Here is a 27,091-nt window from a genome sequence, read left to right on the forward strand (position 1 = left end):
TTATCGCGGCGCACAGTTATTTTACGATACAAGTCTTTACTACCGTAACCAGTCTATTACTCTAGAATCTAACCGATGACGTCAGCGTTCACCTTGTTACTTCCCCTTTTCTTCTACGACATTCGAGAAGATAGCCCGTACTATAACAAGAAAAAGGTTTTGGATAATTTCAGTTATTAGAATCATTATGGGAGAAGAATAAATGTTTTGAAACATAATGCCACGACCCTGCATTTAGTATTTAGTATTGATACAAATAACATGGTTTTATAAACCTTGTTTGGAGAATGTCTGGCATGTAATCCCTCGTCCATGCATTGTATGTTTATGTAATAGTTAAATGACACAAATTAAAATCTTTATGATTAAGAGTGAGTTGAGTGAGCGTAGCAATTGCAATTTTATTTCAGGTCATCTCACTGATTAGAAATACCCAAGAGGGTTTGCACCATTCTGAACCAATGAACAAAAGGGTTCGCACCTTTCTTAACCCATGAACAAAAGGATTCATACTCTCTTTAACCCATAAACGAAAGGGGTTCGCACCCTCTTAAAGCTACGAACTAAGATATTCAAACCCCTCCTGAACCCATTAACAAAAGGGTTGACGCCCTCTAAGACCCATGATGTAAAGGGTTTACACCTTACTGTAACAATGAAAAACACAGCAGTCTCCTAAACTGAAAATGAACAAAACGATTTGCATACACCTTAAAGTTGCACTCTCACAGATTGACCATGTTAACAACTTTTTTGTTTTTTTGTCTTGGAAAAAGCAAATCTTTGCGTAAATATCTGCAAAACCAATGATATAAGATTGCTGACAAAAATCGGATCGTAGATTTTCATATTTCCGTTCGAAAATTACTGTTTTATGGCTTAACCCGTTACTAATGGTGTAAGAAAAATGCATAAAACATCAATTTTTAACTTAACTATAGAATTCTGCGATCCGAATTTTTTGTCAGCAGCCTTATATAACTGGTTTCCATGGGTGTTCCCGAAAATCGGCTCGTTCCAAGACACAAAATAAAAAATAGTTGTCAAAACGTTCAATCTGTGAGAATGCAGCTTTAACATATAAACATTAAAACACGTTAGTGGTCAACGTAATATTTTGTCCAATGAAAAGGCAGTATTTCTCAGGTTTACCTATACATTTATTTCAGTATATCAACTGTCAGCCGTTATTTATTTCAATCAGGTGAAGCGGTAGATATTAACGGTGGCCTGCCCCATTGGTTTTTATTATATGTTGAACAGTGACTTGCGAAGCTTGCAGATCGTCCACAAACTATTATGCAGACCACAAACCACTTTAACATTGTGAGTATGAAATTACACTAACTAGATGGTGATGCGCATCGCATCAAACCATTTATTTTTTAAAGTACATACTAACAATCTTAAACCAAGTGTTTATTCAAGATTGTAGTGCTTTTACAATCATACCACTAGCGGGTCCAGTGGGAGGGGGTCACTCGCTCCCCCCTCTCCCCCGCATTCGTGCAAGTTTATTGCAAAATAGGAGAAAAGAGTAAAAACATTCCCCAAAATGCACCTTTCGGATTTTGTAAAAAAACATCTTGGGGGAGTACCCCCAAATCCCATACCGTCACTTTAAGCTAAATGAAATACTGTTCGGAGAGAAGAGCGCAAGTCAAAGGGTTACGCCCCTAACTAACACCCCCTCTTTAGGCAAATCCTGGATTCGCCTCAGTATACAAAAATTCATGCAAATCATGTGCATTTAGTTAAAAACGAAAACACTTAAAGTTGAAGTATGTTTGAGATTTAACTTTAGTAAGATATCTAGCAGTTCTTCGTCGAGATTACCAAGAGATAAGCAATCGTGTTCTAATAGTTATTCGCAGCGGATAAAATGCCTAATTAACTTAAATATCTACTTGACCAGTTTTGGGGGATACAAAGGAAAGTGGTTTCGTATTAAACATTAGTTGTTTTCTTGACCAGTTATTGGAAATGAAAAGGGAAGTGTTTTCCTTATAAACAGCCTTTTAAAAGAAACATTGTACTTATTGTTTACCATAAACAATTAAATGTATCCGGTTTTAATGAGGTTCAAGTGTTGTTCCTTGTAAGTGGAGACGATTAAGAGCCCTTCTGTGATATATCCCTCGTACAATCTCAAATATTGCGCAGTTACAATCCAACAATGTCGGGGAAACTGCTTTGTGTCGTTGTGTTTTTTGCTGGATTTTTTATCGTTACAAATTGTGAAGGTATTATTCATTTTTGTATATCTAAATCTGCTGCATAAAGTCTGTTTTTGAAGCAAACTTATTGTCATCATTTTTTATATTGAAAAACAACAGTACATAACTCACAGGGCAGTCGCAAATTTCTTTTGATGAGATATAATAAACCAAATTTAGTTTTGCGCTAAGCTTAACTGGCGCTTACTATGGTTGCCGCAAAAATATTTTTTTTTTAATTTGAATGCATTATCATGTTTTACTCATTTGACTTAATGATTATAAACCATAAAAAGCGTATGTAACGATAAAAAAATATTAGACTTTATATTTCCTTTTAAAATTATTCAATGTGAACATTAAACATAATACTTAGATACCCTTACTTAAAATTCTTCAATATGAACATTAAACATAATACTTGGATACCATTACTTAAAATTATTCAATGTGAACATTAAACATAATACTTAGATACCCTTACTTAAAATTATTCAATGTGAACATTAAACATAATACTTGGATACCATTACTTAAAATTATTCAATGTGAACATTAAACATACTACTTAGATACCCTTAACATAAAATTCTTTAATGTGAGCATTTTGCCATACTTTTGTTCCAGTTTCCGAAAAAAAGTCTGTTTTTGGTGTTTCACTCATCACTTAAGCGCTCCGTATGTAAACCTTTTTAATGCATTTTCCCTTTTCAGAAATTGATGAAATTGTTGTTGTGTTTTGTATAATATTGAAATAATTTTATTTCAGAAAAGTTCGGTTGCAAGTTGCCACAGGAACCTTTGTTCGGCCATTTTGATTTCAACGAAAGACTGAAGTCATACCGATTGAGCTGCGACGAAAACTTCCAGTTACAACCGGGCGGATTGTTGAACCTTGACCGATTTTGTAGAAACGGAAAATGGACAGGAGCTGTGAGAGATTGTGTTCTGAAATATCAAGGCAAGATATCAAAGGGGCACTAGATAGGTTAACACTTGTTAGATGCACGAAAGAAATGTTTTAATTTTATTGTATTATTATGTTTAACTTATTTGACTTTAATGATCAAAACGAAAAAATATATAAATTATTTGTGTACAGGAAAAACAATCGCTTTTATGAATAGCGTTTTCGTTAAACAGCTACGTGGTCCCAAATTCATAAGTTAAAAAAACGCAAAAAAAGCTTATATTGTTTTATCTGTAAACATGCCTAAGCTAACATCCTTGGGCAATTATCATTATCTTGGGCAATCTTCCCACTTGGCCAATAATCAACCAAAAGCCAAGGTCAACAAGCTACTATTCTATAAGCAATAACTATCCAAAACGTTTGACGCTACATCATTAATAAATAGCGTTAACAATGGACGCGCTATAAAGCGGCGTTTTATGTATTTCGCGCATAAGTTTTGATGATATCAAAAGAAACTCAAATTGTAGCCATTCAATACGAAATTGATTGAATCCGTTTGCTAAAAGTTGAAAAATCACAAAGGTTCGTTTATTGATCAATATAAAAAAAACAAACTGATAAACCTTTAACTTCTTACTAAATAATGCAATTATTGAAAATATTTATCACTGATGACAAGATTGTAACCTTGTTTTTAATAGTAGAAAGCGCAAAAATATTAAGTGATTGGTGAATGCTAAAATATTTACTGTGGTCTACTATAGTCTCTTAAGGTAGAACGACAGTGTTTTATGCTCATTTCTTTTAGATTAAACTCGATATCCTTCATAAGAACCATTGTTTTCGACATTTATTCATCCTGTTTTGAATATTAAAGCAATATTTTTAATTGACAAATGTGGTAAATCTTATTTGGGAGTAGGAGTGCATCTCTAATACATTCCTTATTTAATGACCACTCATGTGAAACCTTCCATATATATGTGAAGTATAATGTGCTTTTGTAAACAATTTGACAAAGTTGGTATGAAACTTATTATCCTTACCTGATGAAAAGTTATGCTGTTTCCTGTCACGTTTTAAGCACCTGATTGACAACAACCAGGCGTTTGATATGTAACTTTCAAACAGAGACAAAAATCCGCCCTGTCCGAGAACTACTGTTGTCCTAGAACTATTCGCCGTGTTTATAGAAGCGAAAGATTTCAAAGCTTCGTAGGCCTGCACTTTGTTCATTTGAACGACATTTCGTAAGCAATATCAGACACTGTTTATCAAAAATAGATATTCTGAATTTGCAAACATATGAGAAGTGTGCTATTCACGCACACTACGTGTAATCTTACGAGTCACTTTTTAATTATCTCTCGTAATTATTATCTCATTTATTTCGCTTTCAGTCAGGAAACAATGCCCCCAGCTGTACGACCCCAAAAACGGAAAGGTCTTCGCTGCATCGCTAGATCAAGGGGCTTCCGCTGCATTCGAGTGTGATAGCGGATACCTTCTCGTTGGGTCACGTGAGGTGATATGCACAACCAGCCAGATTTGGAGCGGGGAGATCCCTATCTGTAGAAGTATGTGTATATTCTATTTTAGAAGGATAAATCTGCCTGGAATATTTTTTTTCTGTCAGATTTGGAGTGGAACCATTTATTTTGAAGTATGTAACATGTTCGCATTCATTTGAGTTTGTTTAATGACATATGAAAGTTTCGGATATTGCCAGATATTTGAAAGAAAAAAAAATCACTAGTATTTAACATGTTCTACTTTATATGAGTTTGTTTTATACCATGTGAACGTTTCTGATATCAACAGAAACATCAAAACAAACATTCATTCACGAGTATAAGACATATCATAGATCATATGAGTTTGTTTTTGCCATATGAACGCTTCTCAAATCATCAGAGATTTAAAAAAACAACAACATTTATTCACGAGTAAGTAATATGTTCTTCTTCATATGAGTTTGTTTTATGCCATATAAACATTTCTGATATCGACAGAAACATCATGGAAACGTTCACTCACGATTAACATTTTCTCGTTCATATGAGTTTGCTATACAGTCAAAACCCTCTATGTCGAAGTTGGTGGTACATCGGGAAACACATGGAGATAACGATAATTCGATATATCCAAAATACAAATAGTGAATAACTTAACCGAAAAAAATAGCGAGTTTCGACTGAATGTCATTTGAACGCTGCTTTTATCGTAAGCAACATGAAGGAAACGTTTATTCATGAGTATGTAACATATCATATTCTACATCATATGAGTTTGTTTCTGGCAACATGAATGCTGCTGAATGCGTTCGATTCAGGAATCAACAAGTATGTTACATGTTCACATTCATATCTGTTTACTTTAGGCAATATGAACGCTGCTGATATCGCCAACAACATAAAGGAGACATTTATTGATAAGTTTGCCGGATCAACTTCGACATCAGAGTCTGGACCCCAGGGTAAGATGCAGTCTGGAAACAAGGGGTAGAGAGACTCTATACGCCATAGTATGCTAGAGACTCGACTCAAATACGAGCTAACTGTGTCCATTTAGATTAAAATATACACAAGGTTGTTTTTCTCAATTTCCATGGGACTTTTGTCTTAACCCCTTTTAATTGTGTTGCATTGTAGAAAGTAAATGTATATCTTTCCTAGTCCACGATTGAACGAATCTCAAATAAGGGTTGTCCTTTTTTTTTACTTCTTTAGGACCGAAAAAATATGGAATTAAGTGTATCAAGTCCTTGGTGGAAATTAATGACTGCATAATATATGACAGTTTATGTAATACTATATATTTTAAAACTATATTTTTGCTATAAAATGTCAGATTTCTATTGTTCCATCAGTAAAACTTTGATGCCTTTGATATCTTTGCTTTCCGTGACTTTTGGCGATAGAACTTAAACAACAATTGTCAAAAGCAAGGCAGAAAGTGGGCAGCCCTGTTGAATGCCACCTGCCGTTTTAAATTGTTTATATCGCCATCCGTTATTTGTAACTTGAAGTAATATATAAGTTATTATAAATTATATTTACCCTTTCTAATTTGCCTAATACGTTTTCTGAAACCAAATTTCTCCAACCAGATTAATATCAAAGGCCATTCAATAGTATTAAATGCTTTTTGAAGTCTATGAACAGTATCGCCCCTTTTATTTATTTCTGTTCAGTATATTCTATAATATATTTTATATGTCTAATGTTGTTTAATTTATGTGACATTGTCGGTCATGACCAATGCGTTTTGGAAGGACAGTTTGTTGACAGGAAGATTTTGTATTTTTTATCAATATGAAGTAATGATATTAGTCTAAACAAGATAATGCATTTAAATTTAAATTTATTTTTGCATCAACCGAATGTCTTACACTTGAAGATACAATGAACGACAGACACACAAGGTCACTGAAACAAAATGACATATGCATAAAAATATCTTCATTATTGACTGTTGGGGTTACCAACTGAGAACAGTCGGAGAAGCAGGAGTTCAGTGAGAGTTTAAAAGCACGATTATAATGGAACAATTAAGTTCATTGTACATGTAACAGTTCCGTTAATTGAGTTAACGTGCAAACAGTAGGACGGAAAATACTTTTTAAACATGAATTAATTTATTTTCCTGTTTCTTTAGGGCGTCTCAGTATCTGCAAACGAGGCCTTGACATCATCATTGCCGTCGACACCTCGTCCAGTATTGGGACAGAATCTCTGAAAATTGCAAAGCGGTTCATGGAAGTCCTTGTCAAAATATTTGGTGTGTCTGCAAATAAAAACGGAGGTAAGTTGTCTTTTTTTATTAAAAGGATAGCATGCCATTCTCTATTTTAAATTGTACGACGTCTTCACGGTTAACTTTCATTTAGAAAAAATAAAACTTTAACATTTGCTTTGAAACTAACCCCATGATGGATCTATTTATAGGCAAAAACGGAACACGATTTGCCATAGTAACGTTTGCAAGCACCGCCACTGTGCATCTTCAGATTGATGACAAGAATGTGCGAACGGTCAACTCCACTATTGCCAAAATCAACGAAATAACGGTAGCTTTATCAATAAAGATTGCATGATCATACTCTGGGTATCAAAACAGTTCAACCCCTTAGCCTTTCGGCACCGAGTCTATTTGGCTCTTCCATTTAAACGGCTTACGAATTTAATTAGGACACTTTGTGAAATTTCATTGAAGCAATTCGAGTCGTTTATTTCTTTAATGAATTTAAATTACGAAAGTAAATATGTACCAGTAACTATTCATATTCAAAAAACCTACTGTTCGATTAGTGTTTGATAGTCGGACTCCATTTGCTATAGAATATCGAACCGAATTGGACCAAGTATTTTGATTTATTATAGGACATTCATCAGACGTTAATAATATCGTTTACAAACACAGTCTTTGAAGGTAATTATCGTGATCATTTTAATGGTTAAACCTAAAGTAGAAAGGGTAATATTATAGTCATGCGTTTTGCAACCGACTTTTGCATAAGATTTCCTAAAATCCTAACAATCAAATATGTTTATAGGTCTTTTATTGTTAATTTTGAAAGTTTGTTTTGAGCAAAAATGTTCACATTCACCGCAAAGAAAATCGACTTACGATTGTCGCCAGGATGGCATTGTAAGCGACGAGTTATCGATTGTATCGATTGTACTCGATAATCGTTGAACCACTATATTTGATAGCAAAACGTTTTTAAAAAAGTATAAGGCTTGCTTTAAACAATACCCAGTCCATCCCGAATCAATAACAGTTAACAATTCAAATGTTGATATCAATATAGACCATTAGAGCAGTCTGCCACAACTATGTTTTACAACACTCTTCCATAAAACTCCTGCGCCATGATGTAATGAATATGGTCCCTCTCTGCTGGCCTAAACACCTGGGGCGGATTCAGCTGCCGGAAATATATTAGGTTTAGGCTTTTATTTTCTAATGTATTTGTTTTTTCATTATATTTATAAAAAAGCTGTCTGTATGTCTTTACTTTAACTTTTTTTTTAAATGTCAAAATGCATTTAATATTTATTAATTCATTATTAGTTTTTCTTTGCTGTCTGTTCGATTACTGGTGTAGTCCCTATTTTTTATCATATTATTAAACAGACATTATTATTTAATTTATTTTCATACGAAACGAACAACCATTCGGAACATCTCGACCATTTTCAATCAAAAATGACCTCGGATGTATATGGACGATTTACAATGTCAGATATCTATACCAACATTTAACAACATTGCAAGTATATAGCGTAGTCATACATTCGGTGTTGTTACGATGGAAATATGCCGAGATATTTCGATTGGACAAATAACTTCCCCTTACGGATTACTCAACGAAATGAAGTGCTGATTTAAATATGCGTACTCGATTAGAACCATGTTTAACAAAAAATATTCGACGACCGTTCTCGCGACCTAAATTCTAACAAAGAATGTGAGCGCCAAATTGAGTAAATCAAGCGAAGAATTACCGAAAAGGAATTGAAGGTACTAGAGGTACAAGAGTTATCTCCCTTATAATTAAGATTTTTGAAGCAAAAATTGCAAATGTATGCTAGTTTTTTTTCTGTGTCATTGACGATGTAATAAAAAACTAAAAACAGTAGCTTTTCCCACAACCTCTGTGATTGATTTTTTACCTTTCATGCTTTGCGCTTGTGTATTATGTTAATCGCGAGTTCTGTGCGTGCAGTATTAAATAAACTATTGCCAATATTTTGATTTAAGATTGTATAAGTGTAGTACATTTTGCACGCTAACAAATGAATGAGTTTTTAGCACTTTCTTTCCGCCTTTGATTAGAAGTTATTGTAAAATATGATTTTTTTCATTCGGCAGATAACTGTGGGTGGCACATCTATCACAAATGCTCTAAACACACTCATCCTTAAGATCGATCTTAAAAAGATAAGAGGTACGTGCAGTGTTGCAATTTCAGAACAACTTCCAACCAACAGCTGTTCTACGTGAAGAGGTGTATGTTATAGCGTTTACTAGGTGATTGTCGAAGAATTTGTACGCAGTGTGCTTGTTAGATGATTGTACAATTAGGTTAAGATCAAATTATAATGATACCTATCTTATTTCAGAGCAGATACCGATATGTTGTCACGTCGCAAGAATAGATAATTTAATAACATTAGCACTTAATGATACGTTGGTATCTGAAGATAAATTAAGTATAATATATTGTTGTTTTTATGTTATCGGATCTTAATTCGTGTCTATTTGTCTAAGCAAATCCATTTTTAACTCGACTATTCGAAGAATACGGAGAGCTATACTACTCACCCAAGCGTCGGCGTCGGCGTTTGCGTCACACCTTGGTTAAGGATTTTTATGCAAGCACACATAGGTAAATATCTCAGCAACTACCTGAGGTATTGCACTGAGACTTAATACAGTGGTACACAACCATCCAAACTACTACTTAACCAAGTTAGATAACTCTTTTTTGCATTTAATATAAAACCTATACCTTTATTATTTGATTTAGAAATTCTGGTTAAGGTTTTGCGTGCAAGCACACATAGGTTAATTTCTCAGTAACAAATTGAGGTATTGCATTGAGTCTTGATACAATAGAACTCAATCATCCAACCTACTTAATTAACAAAGTTAGATGACCTTAGTTTGCATTTAATGCAAATAATAGGCCTTTATTATTCTACTAAGAAATCTGATAAGGTTTTGCGTGCAAGCACACATAGGTTAATATCTCATCAACTAGTTGAGGTATTGCATGGAGACTTTATACAGTGGTACGCAACCATCCAACCTACTTAATAAACAAAGTTACATAACTCTAGTGTGCATTAAATTCAAAAATGGCCCTTTTAGACAGAAGTTCTGGTTAAGGTTTTGCATGTAACCTCTTTTAAGTCAATACCTCAGCTAATACATTATGTAAATGTATTGCATTGAAACTTTACACACAGGCTCCCAACCATTTAACCTTTTTCTTTAATCAAGTAAGATAACTCTATCTTTCATATTATATATTTTTTGCCCCTTTATTATGCGACTTAGACATTCTGGTTAAGGTCTTGCACGTTAGCACACGTAGGATGATATCTCAGCAACTACTTGATGTATTGCATTAAGACTTTATACAATGGTATACAACCACCCAGCATCATTGAAAAACCAAGTTAGATAACTATTTTTTGCAAATAATGGCCCTTTATTATGCGACTAAGAAATACTTGTTAAAATTTTCCATGTAGCCACATTTATGTTAATATCTCAGCACATGAATTGCATTGAAATCTAATCTAACAGTGATTCATGCATGTTTTGCCAAAACTTTTCAATCCATACACTGAAAACCGACGTAATAGTCGAGCACGCTGTCTCTTTGACAGCTCATGTTACCTTATCTTACTATTTTTTTATCTTATTTTATTTTATCTAAGACAATGATCGAGAAGCACAGGAAACTAACAAAGCTGTTTTTCTTATCACGGATGCTGAACAGACGGTCAACGCTGCCGAGGACGTCCTTATACTGGATACGAAGATTGATTTATTAAAGGGTAATTTTAGTAATCTACATCAATTTTGAACCATGGAACGAAAGTGATTGGTTTGAAACCCCGTGCGCATAGCGAAATAAAGTAAACTAATTTGTTTCTATCGTCCAAGCCTACACGGTTGCCACACTTTTTTTGGATTCACTTTTTTAAGTTTTAAGTGAATAAAATCAATGGTTTGGAATCCCGATGCGACATTGTTTCATTAGACAAGCTGCGAGTGTTTTCAAATATACAAGCGACAAAGCTTTATGTTGTAGTCATTTAAACATATTTACAAAACGTTTTAAACGTGTTCATGATCATAGCGCGCCATGTTATTAAGTAATAAGTCGCAAACATCTGATATTGTAACGTTGTGTTATTTTTAATCGCATTACTGTTTGACAATTTGGTACACTGTAACCGCTTGTCAGCTCTTTTGTTTTTGGAGCGATCATAGTGAATTACATTTTGCAAAATTAAATTTTTATAATGTCAAATAACCTTTAAATCGCATTTTTGTGATATTTATATATTCACTAGTATGACACTGATATTGACAATATCTATACGAGGTTTTTGTTTTTGTATATGAGGCGTTGACCCTGTGCCACTGAACGGAAATTTAAGATGCACTTCTTTCTTTAGTTTTTAATGTAAATAATGATGTCTTAATACACTTAACCAATTGACATAATTGTATTCAAAACAAGATTTGACTTAAACGGTACTTCACGAAATTTATTAAAGATGAATTCAATGTACTTATCACTTACAATCACTAGCAATGTGAGAAAGTATCATAAACAAATATTAAATTCAAATATATCTGAAAGTTTTCGACAGTCGCTGGATACGAGATCTTCACAATGGGAGTTGGAAGAAATATCAACAAACTCATGCTGAAGAAAATAGCCAGCGAGCCAACCGAAGAACACGTTTTCTTGATAAACCAATTCAAGGATCTGAAAGCGATAGGAGACACGATTGCAGAAAAAAATATAGGTACGTTAAAATAGTAAAACTATTCATGATCACAATTTAAAGGATATGAACACAAAAAGGGTTAAAATGTTATAGACAAATATAGGTGGCACAAACAGATAAACTATTTCTGATCACTAATTAATCGACCCTACAGCGATAGGGGACAGGACTGCAGAAAAATATATAGGTACGTAAACAGTGATACTATTCCTGATCACAATTTCAAGGATATGGACACTATTAGGGTTAAAAATTCCTAGCAAAATATAGGTACGTAAAACAGTCATACTATTCCTGATCACAAATTCAAGGATCTGAAAGCGATAGTAGACACGATCGTAGAGAAATATATAGCCAAATATATAAAAGATATATATAATAGGTACGTAAAATATTCAAACTATTCTTGATCACAAATTCAAGGATTTCAACCTTTTAGTGGTCACAATTGGGCACGTATAACAGTGATACTATTCCTGATCACAAATTCAAGGATTTCAACTCTTTAGAGGTCACAATTGGGTACGTAAAACAGTGATACCGTTCCTGATCACAAATTCAAGGATTTCAATTCTTTAGTGGTCACAATTGGGTACGTAAAACATTGATACCGTTCCTGATCACAAATTCAAGGATTTCAACTCTTTAGAAGTCACAATTGGGTACGTAAAACAGTGATACCATTCCTGATCACAAATTCAAGGATTTCAACTCTTTAGAGGTCACAATTGGGTACGTAAAACAGTGATACCATTCCTGATCACAAATTCAAGGATTTCAATTCTTTAGAGGTCACAATTGGGTACGTAATACATTGATACCGTTCCTGATCACAAATTCAAGGATTTCACATCTTTAGAGGTCACAATTGGGTACGTAAAACAGTGATACCATTCCTGATCACAAATTCAAGGATTTCAACTCTTTAGAGGTCACAATTGGGTACGTAAAACAGTGATACCATTCCTGATCACAAATTCAAGGATTTCAACTCTTTAGTGGTCACAATTGGGTACGTAAAACAGTGATACCATTCCTGATCACAAATTCAAGGATTTCAACTCTTTAGTGGTCACAATTGGGTACGTAAAACAGTGATACCATTCCTGATCACAAATTCAAGGATTTCAACTCTTTAGAAGTCACAATTGGGTACGTAAAACAGTGATACCATTCCTGATCACAAATTCAAGGATTTCAACTCTTTAGAAGTCACAATTGGGTACGTAAAACAGTGATACCATTCCTGATCACAAATTCAAGGATTTCAACTCTTTAGTGGTCACAATTGTGTACGTAAAACAGTGATACCATTCCTGATCACAAATTCAAGGATTTCAATTCTTTAGTGGTCACAATTGGGTACGTAAAACATTGATACCGTTCCTGATCACAAATTCAAGGATTTCAACACTTTAGAGGTCACAATTGGGTACGTAAAACATTGATACCGTTCCTGATCACAAATTCAAGGATTTCAACTCTTTAGAAGTCACAATTGGGTACGTAAAACAGTGATACCATTCCTGATCACAAATTCAAGGATTTCAACTCTTTAGAAGTCACAATTGGGTACGTAAAACAGTGATACCATTCCTGATCACAAATTCAAGGATTTCAACACTTTAGTGGTCACAATTGGGTACGTAAAACAGGGATACCATTCCTGATCACAAATTCAAGGATTTCAATTCTTTAGAGGTCACAATTGGGTACGTAAAACATTGATACCGTTCCTGATCACAAATTCAAGGATTTCAACACTTTAGAGGTCACAATTGGGTACGTAAAACAGTGATACCATTCCTGATCACAAATTCAAGGATTTCAACTCTTTAGAAGTCACAATTGGGTACGTAAAACAGTGATACTATTCCTGATCACAAATTCAAGGATTTCAACACTTTAGTGGTCACAATTGGGTACGTAAAACAGTGATACCATTCCTGATCACAAATTCAAGGATTTCAATTGTTTAGTGGTCACAATTGGGTACGTAAAACATTGATACCGCTCCTGATCACAAATTCAATGATTTCAACACTTTAGAGGTCACAATTGGGTACGTAAAACAGTGATGCCATTCCTGATCACAAATTCAAGGATTTCAACTCTTTAGAAGTCACAATTGGGTACGTAAAACAGTGATACCATTCCTGATCACAAATTCAAGGATTTCAACACTTTAGAGGTCACAATTGGGTACGTAAACAGTGATACCATTCCTGATCACAAATTCAAGGATTTCAACACTTTAGTGGTCACAATTGGATACTTAAAACAGTGATACCATTCCTGATCACAAATTCAAGGATTTCAACTTTTTAGTGGTCACAATTGGGTACGTAAAACAGTGATACCATTCCTGATCACAAATTCAAGGATTTCAATTCTTTAGTGGTCACAATTGGGTACGTAAAACATTGATACCGTTTCTGATCACATATTCAAGGATTTCAATTCTTTAGTGGTCACAATTGGGTACTTAAAACAGTGATACCATTCCTGATAATTGGGTACGTAAAACAGTGATACCATTCCTGATAATTGGGTACTTAAAACAATGATGCCATTCCTGATAATTGGGTACTTAAAACAGTGATACAATTCCTGATAATTGGGTACTTAAAACAGTGATACCATTCCTGATAATTGGGTACTTAAAACAGTGATACCATTCCTGATAATTGGGTACTTAAAACAGTGATACCATTCCTGATAAATGGGTACGTAAAACAGTGATACCATTCCTGATCACATATTCAAGGATTTCAACTCTTTAGTGGTCACAATTGGGTACGTAAAACAGTGATACCATTCCTGATCACAAATTCAAGGATTTCAACACTTTAGTGGTCACAATTGGGTACGTAAAACAGTGATGCCATTCCTGATCACAAATTCAAGGATTTCAACTCTTTAGTGGTCACAATTGAGTACGTAAAACAGTGATACCATTCCTGATCACAAATTCAAGGATTTCAACTCTTTAGTGGTCACAATTGGGTACGTAAAACAGTGATACCATTCCTGATCACAAATTCAAGGATTTCAACTCTTTAGAGGTCACAATTGGGTACGTAAAACAGTGATACCATTCCTGATCACAAATTCAAGGATTTCAACTCTTTAGAGGTCACAATTGGGTACGTAAAACAGTGATACCGTTCCTGATAATTGGGTACTTAAAACAGTGATACCATTCCTGATAATTGGGTACTTAAAACAGTGATACTATTCCTGATAATTGGGTACTTAAAACAGTGATACCATTCCCGATAATTGGGTACGTAAAACAGTGATACCATTCCCGATAAGCAAATCAATTCAAGAATCGAAATGCTACAGGTAAACACGACTGAACAAAGTTTAAAGATTATTGTTCAAAAGGCCTCCGGCCCATACACAAACACAAAAGCATACATATAACAAACACGCGTGATAGATAGTGATAATGACATGTTATGATATCAAACTAAAATGTCCATAAAATAGTTTCTTTCTTCAAATGCATAATAAATAAACATTGCTAAATTACGTATATTCAAAGCATTTGTACTAGACATTAAATCATAAAATTTATCAATAGAAGGGTTTTCTCGATAGTATTTTGCAAAATAAACATTCCTTAAAATATTATATAAAGGTCATATCAACAAAAAATGGAATTCATCTTCAATATAACATTCGCAGTATAGGCAAGTGCGTTCTTCTCTCTGTATTCCAAAATGTCTACCGGTTTCTATAGAAAGATTATGTACAGAACATCTGAATGATGCAAAATATTTACGAAATTTAGCTTAGAACAGGTACGTTAAATTGCACATTCAATTCATTTAAAGAAATTGATGCATTTGGCACAACAGGGCCTATCGCATTACAAAACATTGAAAGGGAGACCTTGATTAGTGTTAAAGAGGGAGTTAAATTTGGAGACTAAATTAGTTTAAACCCCCAGTAAATTTACATTTTACTGACCGTTCCAAGACGGTACCTATCAATTCTTGATAATCATACCAATTTTTTATATATATATTTATATATAGTATTTATGCACTGTGCTGTTTGTGGAGTTTTGTGCTGTTGTTCAATGTTTCTTGTTTGTGATGTTTTATTTCTGTGTTCTATGTCTTTGGCGTTTACCCTGTGCCATTAAACGGAGTTTATGTTTAAACTTTTAGCTACTGAGCTTGTTTCTGTAGTTTTGAACATACGTACTGATAAGAGTTAAAGAGGGCTTGGAGACTCTTAACAGGACACACATGATGTCAAGAACAACAAAACATGTGTTATGTGCTTCAAAGCATATTAATAAAGGCTTTGGTTACCACTATATAAGTATCATCACCTTTTTTAAAACCAAGAAATAACACATACACATAACCGTGACAAGATCATTTCTCCCTACCCAGATATGTTCATCAAAATATTTGACCATGCTGGAAATCTTTATCTTGCCCACAAGCAAAGATAAAAATGTACCTATTTTTACCACACACAAAACAGTCCTAGGGAAAAGTACATTTCACTATGTTTTGTTTAAATGAGGTGGAAGAAAACGCATCTATGATGACCGTTCGTGTACGACAGGTTCATCCCAACCCTCGTGCAAGATGTTGTAAGGATACCTCGTTTCGGAAATAACCTAGCTAGGGTTAGAATGAATCAATATTACAATCTAGGCCATAGCAGATTATAAGTATCTTCCATGGCCGAGAGTGTAAGATAGGTTCATTCCGACGCGAGCGTAGGGTGTTTTGCTGAAACGAGGTTTTTCTCCCACCTCAGTTAAACACCATTAAGTAAAAATGTATTTTTTGCTGGAACTCTTTTGTGCTTAGTGAAAAATATTGCGTACGGATATGCGATATTTCGTGGTTGTCATGGATATACGCGCAGTGATTCAGAGTATGTAAATGGTCTGATCGGTCTTTAAATAGTTCTAAGAAGAGTGAAGCATTATTTCTCGAAAGGTGCGTGAAAACTGTTTTCTGGTGACATTTGAAGCGAGAAATAATTAACTCGCGTTCTAAATAATGCCACAAGACAAGGTTTCCATGATGCGCTACAGACGACTGTCTTCAACAAGGGAGGTAATTACAATGTGGTGACCATTAAAAGAAGTTTCATACGGGCATTTTATCTTCGCCCGTTGGCAAGATAAGAATTTCTAGCATGGATAAATTAACGGATCTACTTATTTGAGGTGGGAGAAACTTAAATTCCAAGTTAAAATGTTAAGAGCATTACCTCAGAAAAGAGGTGAGAGTATATTTGGACGGTAGTTTAAAACAATATACACATTTTCATTGGTCATACCATACTGTATATAGGCAAACCACTTTAGAATGAAATACGCCTTTTCATCTTCAACCATTCATCATATCGTTCGTACAATTTTAAATAATAATGAAAAATGCAAAGAAACATTGTAAATGTATTTTTTTTCATTTCAGATTACGGTAAATGTGGAATTTCTGGAAACACAGACATAGCACAAGGTACGGCCGCGAGTAAAAAGGTGACATATTGCTTTGACAGTTATATTTGGTTTGTGTGTGTCACTCTTACATGCATATATTGATATACGAGTACAAGAAAAATTGAAACTTGGTTAGTGAAAAAGATATATTCTTTTAAAATAGTTTATTGCTATAATGAAGCATACTACGACGTCATTTACTAAAATATCGTTATTCTATATATCTGTTCTTACAGATTTAGTGTAACAATAAATTCTTTGTTTGTATTTTGAAAAAAAGCCTGTAGGCCGAAACGTTTTTAAAGTGTTTAATAAAGTAGTGGTACAGATATTTCCCTGAAGAACAGTTTAAGTGGTATTTGTACTTAGTTAAACATAATATTCTAATGTAGGTTTATCATATAATTGTGCAATCCTATCTATAAATATAAAAACGAGTAAAGCATTATATTGTTTTATTTTATCATATACAATTTTTTACAAAATTAAATTAAATATTTAAAAAGTGCAAATGTCATGATCAGGGGGCGTGGCCATGGGTTGGCTGGTTAAGTGCCCAGAGCAAGACGTGTGGGGGCGTTCTTCTGTGTGCACGATATTTCATGACGTCAGCAAGATGCGTGTCTGACGTCAACGAAACAGGACACGTGATTCCTTACACAGAAAACATGGTAAGAATAATAATATTGTGATAACATATACGTATTGGATTGTTTTTATCTTTTACTACAAAGTAAAATACGGAAGACATCTATAACGATATTAATAATATTCCTAATCGTATAGACATGTGTTACCTTACCTGTTTATGAAGAATACGAGTAGAGATGTTGTCAAAGTCTTGGTATCATTAACGTCGATGTCATAAGTGTGGTCGAAAGCTGCATATCTGCCATAATCGAAGAACCGTTCAGGACATTCGATTTAACTTGGTGAAGCTATTTTGGGGCGTGTATTGTATGTTTGTGGTGATTTTATTTCTGTAAGTGGTGTTTAAATGTTTGTGTCTCTAGTCAGGCTCACGCCTTAGGCATATTATCGGTGTTTTTGTTGAAACTCTTTTCCTTGTAGTTTTCATTGTTTTTATGGTGCACATGCTACCAGAGGCATAATACACATGTAAAGCTAAACGCATAACTCGGAATTTGGTAAGTATTAAGTAGTGTCCCTTTTTGACTGACGTTCAACAAATTGCTGTTGGCGTTTGATCACCGGTGTTCTTAATTACTTGTTTGCTGATAACAATATCAATTCAAAGAAGGAAAAATGTATGTTTTCAAGCATTACGAAACACAATCATTCAGGATTGTTGGGATAAGAGTAAGGTTGTGCACGTTAACTAGTTAAACACCCAGAAAGTTTAAATTATACTGACCATTCCAAGACGGTACCTAATAATTATTGATATATATATATATATACCTAGTTTTTAATATAGTATATATGCAATATGCACTGTGTTGTTTGTCGAGTTTTGTGCTTATGTTCTACGTCTCTTGTTTGTGATTTTTTGTTTTTGTGGTCTGTGTCATTGGCGTTTACCATTTAACATGGTTTATGATTAAACTGTTGGCTACTGGGCTTGTTTCTGTAGTCTTTCACATAAATACGACAGTACCGACACCGACGGTAAGTTAGTACTTTTTAATTTTTGCGGACGAATAAATTAATTGTAGCACCATGCCATATAATATTCAAAACATGGACTTTGTTCATATCCTTTGAGACTAAAATTGTTTTAACAGTTCTTATATTCAGGAATATAACAATATATAAGATAAGCAGCAAATATTATATAATTGCAGATAACAATAAAACTAGGTCAATCCATGTTATTTTAATGGGCCGAGAAAAATATATTTCCGGTTTGACACACTAATGGGGCTTTTAAAGCTGAAAAAGCATATTATACCAATGTTGTATAAACAATAATGTGTGATTTAGATCAGATTTAATAGTCAAGTTCATTTTCCTCGGGGGGGGGGGGGGATTTTTAAATGCAGAATGATCTCAAGTATGTCATTTCATGCTATCTTAAGAAAACATGGACAATATACTTCTACTTTAACATCAACACGGTGCTTAAAGGCTGTAAAGGCATACTGTACAAATGGGGTTAATACAATAAGCTGAAATTAAGTAGCCAGTCGAGTATGGATAGTCAGGTCAGCTTTTGACGGGCAAACATGTTGATGCAGGGTGCGCTCAGATGTGTTTTCCTCTTTGTATTATTATATACACTATAAACACACTACCAAAAACAAAAAAGAAATAAACGATAAATTAGGACATACTTAAAGTCTAACCTGAAGCATGTGCCCTATTCCTTCTCAGATAACCGTGAACCTCGGGGATTCGCGGTGGTATCAAGGTGATGACGAGCAGGTGATGCCGGTTGTCAAGGACGTCATCATTCACCCGAACTACACTGGTGTCCCTAACGAGCATGACATCCGAGATTATGATGTGGCCATCCTCGATTTTGGCGAGGACAATAGCACACAACCACCTCTGAACAAGTTCATCAAACCGATATGCTTTCCCTATAGTAAATTTGCTTTAGTTACTAACCTTCTCTATATAGTCACCAAGCATAATATACAACGCTACTTGGTAAGACCTGTAGTACAACAAGCCAATAGAATTACAGGGACAAGCATATAAGTCTTGAACATAACATCATGTTTAATGGTATGAGGATGATAGCTTACCATACACCAAGCATTAGTCACAACGTTACCTGGTAAGACCTGTAGTAAAACAAGCCAATATAATTACAGGGACAAGCCCATAAGTCTGGAACATAACATCATGTTTAATGAAATTAGGATAAGAGCTTACCCTACATCAAACACGAGACACAACGCTACTTGGTAAGACCTGTAGTACAACAAGCCAATAGAATTACAGGGACAAGCACATAAATCTGGAACATAACATCATGTTTAATGATATTAGTAGGATAGCTTACATTACACCAAGCATAATACAAAACGGTACCTGATAAGACGTGCAGTACAACAAGCCAATGAAATTACAGGGACAAGCCCATAAGTCTTGAGCATAACATCATGTTTAATGATATGAGAATGATATATTACCCTACACCAAGCATGAGATACAACGTTAACTGGTAAGACCTGTTGTACATTAAGCCAATGGATTTACAGTGACAAGCCCATAAGTCTTGAACATAACATCATGTTTAATGAAATTAGGATAAGAGCTTACCCTACACCAAACATGAGACACAACGCTACATGGAAAGACATGTAGAACACCAAGCCAATGGAATTAAATCATTGTGCCATTAAACATGATGTTATGTTTTAGACTTATGGGCTTGTCCCTAACATCTTACTAAATTTTGAACAACCTAGAACCTTTATCCTACAATCTTTAAATCGCCCACTCGAAGAAGTGCAATCTATTGCTGAAGGGGCCAGGTTCTTGGAAAGGGCCATCTTAGGAAAACCTTGTTTATCTAAATATTTGCAATTATTCTGAGGAAAATTGTACAACTGCAGCCAAAAGTAAGAAACTTGAATGAAGTTTCAATGGTTATCTTTAGGCTAGTTAAGGCACAGTCAAATTATTTCATTGGTTAATATAAATTTTCGGGTAAATAATGCATAATGCATAACTCATTTGCTTATTTTAACTAATCCGAGGACTTGACCAGTTTTATACAAAAGGGAAGCAAGTTTGTGTTTACTGTTCTGTCTGATAAAACAAAACATCGGCGGTTATTACTTAATTAAAACGCGTGCTTACATTCAGGTTCATTGGGGTTAAATCTTGCTTTGAATCTTAAACTCATTTTAGTAAAGGTCTATGTATTTATTAATAGAGACTATCGTCATTGAACCTAATGTCCACTTCGGCATACGGGTCATAACATTCACATTACCATGTTCAATTCCATTTCAGGGAAAGTGTACAACTTATCAGAAGGAAGATTGGAGTCTTTGAAAGTAATGGCTGGTGAGGCATATGGATTCACAGTAGGCTGGGGTCTCTCCCCAGATTCGCATACCCGACAGGTCAATTTAATTCTATTTAAAAGGCTTAAATGTTCAATGTAAATACAGATATGAATACACAATGATCAAAATGATAAATAAATGTGACTAATTTCGAGAACAAATATTGTAAATGCTTAAGTTCATTTCTTTATTCATGTTTTAGCTCGTCTATTCGAAGAATAAGGAGAGCTATACTAGTCGCCCAAGCGTCGACGTCGGCGTCGGTGTCGGCGTCGGCATAACCACTTATATTAAAGTTAGCATACCACCTCAAATATTTTCAAAGTTTATGGACATATGGCTTTGAAACTTTGCACACTTGCTCACCATCATGCCCCCGACCTGTACACAGGAGGAGGTAACTCCATCAAGCATTTAGACAAAACTATGCCCCTTTTTCTACTTAGAATTTATGTTAAAGTTTGCGTACCACCTCAAATATTTTCAAAGTCCATTGACATCTTGCTTTGAAACCGTTCACGCTTGTTCACCATCATGCCCCTCCCTCCTGTACACAGGAGGAGGTAACTCTATCAAGCATTTTTATATAATTATGCCCCTTTCTCGACTTTAAATTTACGTTAAAGTTTGCGTACCACCTCAAATATTTTCAAAGTCCATTGACATCTGGCTTTGAAACTTCGCACGCTTGTTCACCATCACGCCGCAACATGTACAAAGGAGGATGTAACTCTATCAAGCATTTTGACAACATTACTCAAATCATCGACTCAAAATTTAAGTTAAAATTTGCGTCACTGTATCAAGCATTTTTTAACTCATTGTTAGCATGTTCAGATTGATTGTTAAAGACTCACAGTTTCAAATTTCTTATGCATTTTCCAGGTGTTGGATAATTTACACCCAAAAAAATTCTTAACATAACCCCATTTACCTATGAATACTAATTCTTGTTTTTATTTTCACTTTTTTATTACAGATATTTGTCCTACGGAGCCCTGTTACGTTATTGTTTTATGTATGCTTGTTCATGTTTTTCTAATGATACAATATGCCTTACTTTCTATTATCTTATTATAATGTTTTTTACGATTGACCATTCAACAAGCCCTTTTTATTTACACTCTTTCTATTTACAAGTTCCAGTTATCAACTACACTTTAACAAATTATTTTATATTGTCAATCACTGAGAATAGTCGAGCACGCTGTCTACTGACAGCTCTTGTTTTTATTTCAAAAGATCTCCATAGTGTATTAAGTATGGCAAGGAATAAATGTAAAGATACCAATGATATATATTAATTTTGTTTGCTATAACTGACTATAACTTTATCATTTTAAGACATAGAAAACCGATCTAAGTCCGTAGTGATCTATTTCAACTCTAACCGTTCCAAGTCAGTAACAGTAACATGTATTGGTTATAGAGAATTGTTTCAAACAGTGAAAATATCAATTTGATATTTTTCACCGTTTTGAAATTTTAACCCGTTCTGCATCGCAAAACAATCATTTCCGCAATAAGGCCAAAAAAATACATTTGGTTCGGAAAACCCAATCCTTCCTACGGAATAGGCGCCGACCCTACCGTTTTTATAGTCAGTTTGAAAAAAAACAACAACATATATATATATTTTTCAATTTGTTTTTAATATATAGTTTAAAAACTTAAATGCTTATAAAGAAGATAACTTTTACACCACTCTGCTATGATGAAAATGACATTCTTATATAAACCTTACATAAAAAAAACTACCTACCCTACTTATTTTTGAAAAGGATGATTTTCTAACCAAACATTTTTTTAGGCCTAAGGATATGACATACTATCAAAGACGTCATTTACGAAATGCTGTTACTTGCGCATACAAATGTGCGCGTTTAAACCTGCACTCTCACAGATTGAACGTTTTGACAACTAGTTTTTATTTTTTTGTCTTGGAACTAGCCAATTTTTGCGAAAATCCATGGAAACCAGTTATATAAGACTGCTGACAAAAACAGATCGCAGATTTTAATACTTAAGTTCAAAAATTGATATTTATGCATTTTTCTTAACCCGTTAGTAACGGTTTAAGCCATGAAACATTAATTTTCGAATGTAAATATGAAAAGCTGAGATGTGATTTTTTGTCAGCAATCTCATAGCATTGGTTTACAGATATTTACGCAAAAATTTGCTCTTTCCAAGACAAAAAATAAAAACAGTTGTAAAATTGGCATATCTGTGAGAGTGCAGCTTTAAGTCTTAATACAATGCAAGTAATATCTTTTAGTATCAATTTGAGACCTATACTAAAAAATTAAAATGCTTTGATTAAGAGAAAAATCCTCATACCTTTCACCTTGTTAATACCAAGAGTGATTATTAAACTCAGGTCTACGCCGTTCGTAAAATATAACTTTTGGGTCCTCACTCGGTAAATAGATATCACGATCTTACACTGAAAAGAACAACTATGTGTTTATAATCGTATGACGTCGTGTCTCGTTAAATAGTCTGTTAGGGCTTCGATTCTCGTTTCTATAAATACGTATATAGTTACTTTTGGACTCTTCTCTTTAGTTTACATTATATAATTGTAATACCACTCAACGCAACTCATCTTAAATTAAGTTGTAACATCAAACCGGTCCACTGTTTTATCTTTCATTATTTAATTGTAAAACCTCACAAGTCAACTCAATTTAAGTTGAGTTGCATTGAGATGAGTTGTTATATCATACAGATACCCTGGCGAAAACAGAAGCAGAACCGACGGGAAATCCAATCAGACGTCAAATGTGGACGTCGCTACCCACACCTGGATACTGACAGATACTTCTGCGTCGGAAATATAAGGAAGGAATGGTAAATATTTTTAGGGATAACACTAAGATGCACTCTTAGTCCCAAATAAGATTTACCAGAATTAAAACAAATGTTTTAATATCTAGAAAAGATAATTAAATGCCGAAGTCAATGGTTCTGATGAAGGATACCGAGTTTAATTTGAAATATATATATAAGTACATTGTGTGGCGATATTAAATCGCAATAAGTGTTTTAGCACTCACCAATCATTTAATAGTTTTGCGTGTCCAGCTATTGAATACACCGTTACAATCGTGTTATCAGAAAAAAAATAATGCATTATCTAGAAAGTAGTTAAACGTCAATCACTCAAAATCTATGTTGGTTATTCATGTTTATGCATTGATTTTGAATAAGGGTGTTAATTAAAAGGATTTGTAATTGCTTTACGTTTATGACTTCATTAACCAGAAACTAATCCGTAATACACAAAATGCTGCGTTGGCCGCGGGATTTTAAACAACAGAGTATTGTGCCGTTGCTAGGTTACCCGTCACCTAATATTAAGCTTAATATCTTGAAAGCTTGATACTGCTCATGCCGTTGCTAAGAAACAAGTTACCAATCAGTAAGCTTTAATAGAATGCTGCTTAGGCCGTTGATAATTACCAGTAGCCAATCAGTAAGCTTTAATAAAATAGTGTTTAGTTCGTTGCTAGGTAACCAGTAACCAATCACTTATCTTTAATAAAATAGTGTTTAGGCTTCAATAAAATGCTGCTTAGGCCTTTGCTCAGCCGTTGGGACTTTGTTAATAGAGCTCTTATTGTTAGTAATAATGTACAGTCGAAGTCTCAATCAACCAATCAATAAATTTCATTATGTTGATAATCTATGTGCTTCTATCTTTTAAAATGAACTTTCATCTTACATTTACTTACATAAATACCTCCTCTAAAATGTGTTTTTAAGACAATGAATTTGTTCTCAACTGTTTCATGAGTTTTAGCTGTCGTTTAATTAATCTATGATTTCCTTGAATTTATTTAACATATAAAATACATTCATTAAATCGTTCCTGCATTGATGATGTTCGAGTTTTAAAGCAGATAATGAAATGAATAATCACTGGCGCCAGTGCATCATCATACGTAAATATTATTTATATCATAACAGCGATTCCTGTAGAGGTGATATTGGTGGCGCGTACATGGCCGAACTGAGCAACTTTCGCTACAGCGCATTTGGACTCGCCCAGAAGACGTACGACTGTCAAGACCATCTCCAATTCAGCATCTTCCTTGATCTGCATCACCCATCAATCACCGAATGGGCTCTTCCAATCCTTGGTCGCTTTATACGATTGGGCAGCGCTGAGGACGAAGAAAAGGAGGCGGAGAATGAGAGAAGAGAGAATGCTCGAAACAAAACTGAAGAGGCGTATCTTGTTGAAATCGATGCAGATGGGGCGGACCCTGTTGAAGATAATGAACCAGCGGGGTAGAAAATGTCGTGGATGATGATGAGAAAAAGGATGTGAATGTTGGAGGCAAGAACGGGAATGGAGAAAAGAATCTCAAAAAGAAGGGTAAGGGTAAAGGCAAGGAAAAAAAAACAAGAACAAGAATGGTCAAAAGAAAAAGAAAAGGAAGAGAAATTAGACCAACCTGTGCGATTAAAAATGTGGTGTTACAATTACTAGAAACATATGGTTCATGGCTAATGCATGACAAAGGTGATTCGTCAAACCATTTTATTCATTGCTGTATAATAAATAGATATGGCTGCTTTCTCTGTCAATTTTGCTATTTTCAAGATGGTGTTGTTGTTGTTTTTTAAATGCATAAACTATCATTGGTAGAGAAGTTAAGTAGGAGGACAACCAATATTCAAATCTCTCTTCAAGCCACTATCATAAAATGTACGTATACGTGCATTAAAAAACGTTATTAGTAATATTATAGTCTCGAGTCGTATGTTGTTGTTGATTCATTTTAAATCCTTTATCATCAAAACAGGATATTCCCACTTAAAATGAAATATGGTTGATATTTGTAATTTGCTGACATACTGTCAACATATATAATTAACTTTAATTTTACATTAATCAATTAACTTGTGTGATAGCATGGGAATTGTTTTTATTATTAACGCATCTTAATGTTGCCAGCAATGCGTATCGCATAGTACAAGCTAGGAGTAAACATCAACTTAAATAACTTACTTTAAATTGTAGTTACTTCTCTTAGATCAATATTGACCAACTCACTGTAAAAACAGTATGGTATTTCAAAATGATATCTTGAATTTAACAAAATATTTCATTTGTTTGAATGAAGATTTGTTTGGAAATGAAGACATCTTGCCATTGATAAGGGTAATGGCGATCCAATTCATTAAACGTTTTGTTGAAGATAAATGCTTTTCGTACAAAACATTAGGCGAAAACAAATGATCGAATATAAATTCGTTGTTCTATGCTCAACTCAATATCTTTACGAAGTCTCTGACTAAGTTTAACGAGTTTCCTTGGAACTTCACACAGCAATTAACATATGTACTCTAAATACTCCACCACTGATCAAATCATATCAACGAAGCGTGGTCTTCATTCTATCATAGAAACAAGCCGTCAAAAAGCGAATAAGACTGACCTCTAAAGTCGGTTCTGAATCAATCATATTCGTGTAACAAACTCTGAAACTTGGAAAAAAGGTGTTTAGGCCAATGTTAATCCATATTTGTTTTGTTTAGACATTCAGCCTTACACATATTTATTAAGTAAATGGCGAAAATTGTTATATCATATTCAATCGCAGCGTATTCCTGTGTTCACCCTGGGTAGCACCGGTTTCTGCCGGGGATCATGACGGATGATCGTCGCTAAGTTTGACAAACTACGCAAGAAGCGCCATGGTCGTGAAGATGTTTGCCAAAGAAATGTGCTCCGCCGTCAACGTATGATTGGTGAGCGAACTGATATTCAGTGCCATACATTTTAGCCGAAAGAGGTTGTGCAGCGTCGTCGTAGACGCCCCATATTGGTTCGGACGTCAAGCAAACGTAATCTGCAGCGCCTTTAATGTGATAATTATTCCCACAAGCATAGCCTAAAATAAAAACAAATATGCGGCTGCATGTGTCTATGGTACAAT

General features: G+C 34.4%; 1 protein-coding gene across 1 annotated transcript; it reads left to right on the plus strand.

The window, feature by feature from the left end:
• The first annotated feature begins 2,109 nt into the window (after window positions 1-2,109).
• LOC128223813 (complement C2-like) lies at window positions 2,110-25,753 on the plus strand. Its single transcript, XM_052933227.1, has 15 exons — window positions 2,110-2,243; window positions 2,986-3,177; window positions 4,533-4,709; window positions 5,513-5,608; window positions 6,790-6,936; window positions 7,080-7,201; window positions 9,010-9,085; window positions 10,587-10,706; window positions 11,532-11,690; window positions 17,129-17,193; window positions 17,679-17,825; window positions 19,489-19,702; window positions 21,085-21,197; window positions 23,872-23,993; window positions 25,113-25,753. The coding sequence occupies exons 1-15, from the start codon at window positions 2,177-2,179 to the stop codon at window positions 25,438-25,440; spliced, it is 2,145 nt and encodes a 714-aa protein (XP_052789187.1). The 5' UTR covers window positions 2,110-2,176; the 3' UTR covers window positions 25,441-25,753.
• The last annotated feature ends 1,338 nt before the right edge of the window (window positions 25,754-27,091 follow it).

Source organism: Mya arenaria, chromosome 17, assembly GCF_026914265.1.
Source record: "Mya arenaria isolate MELC-2E11 chromosome 17, ASM2691426v1".
NCBI lineage: Eukaryota > Metazoa > Mollusca > Bivalvia > Myida > Myidae > Mya > Mya arenaria.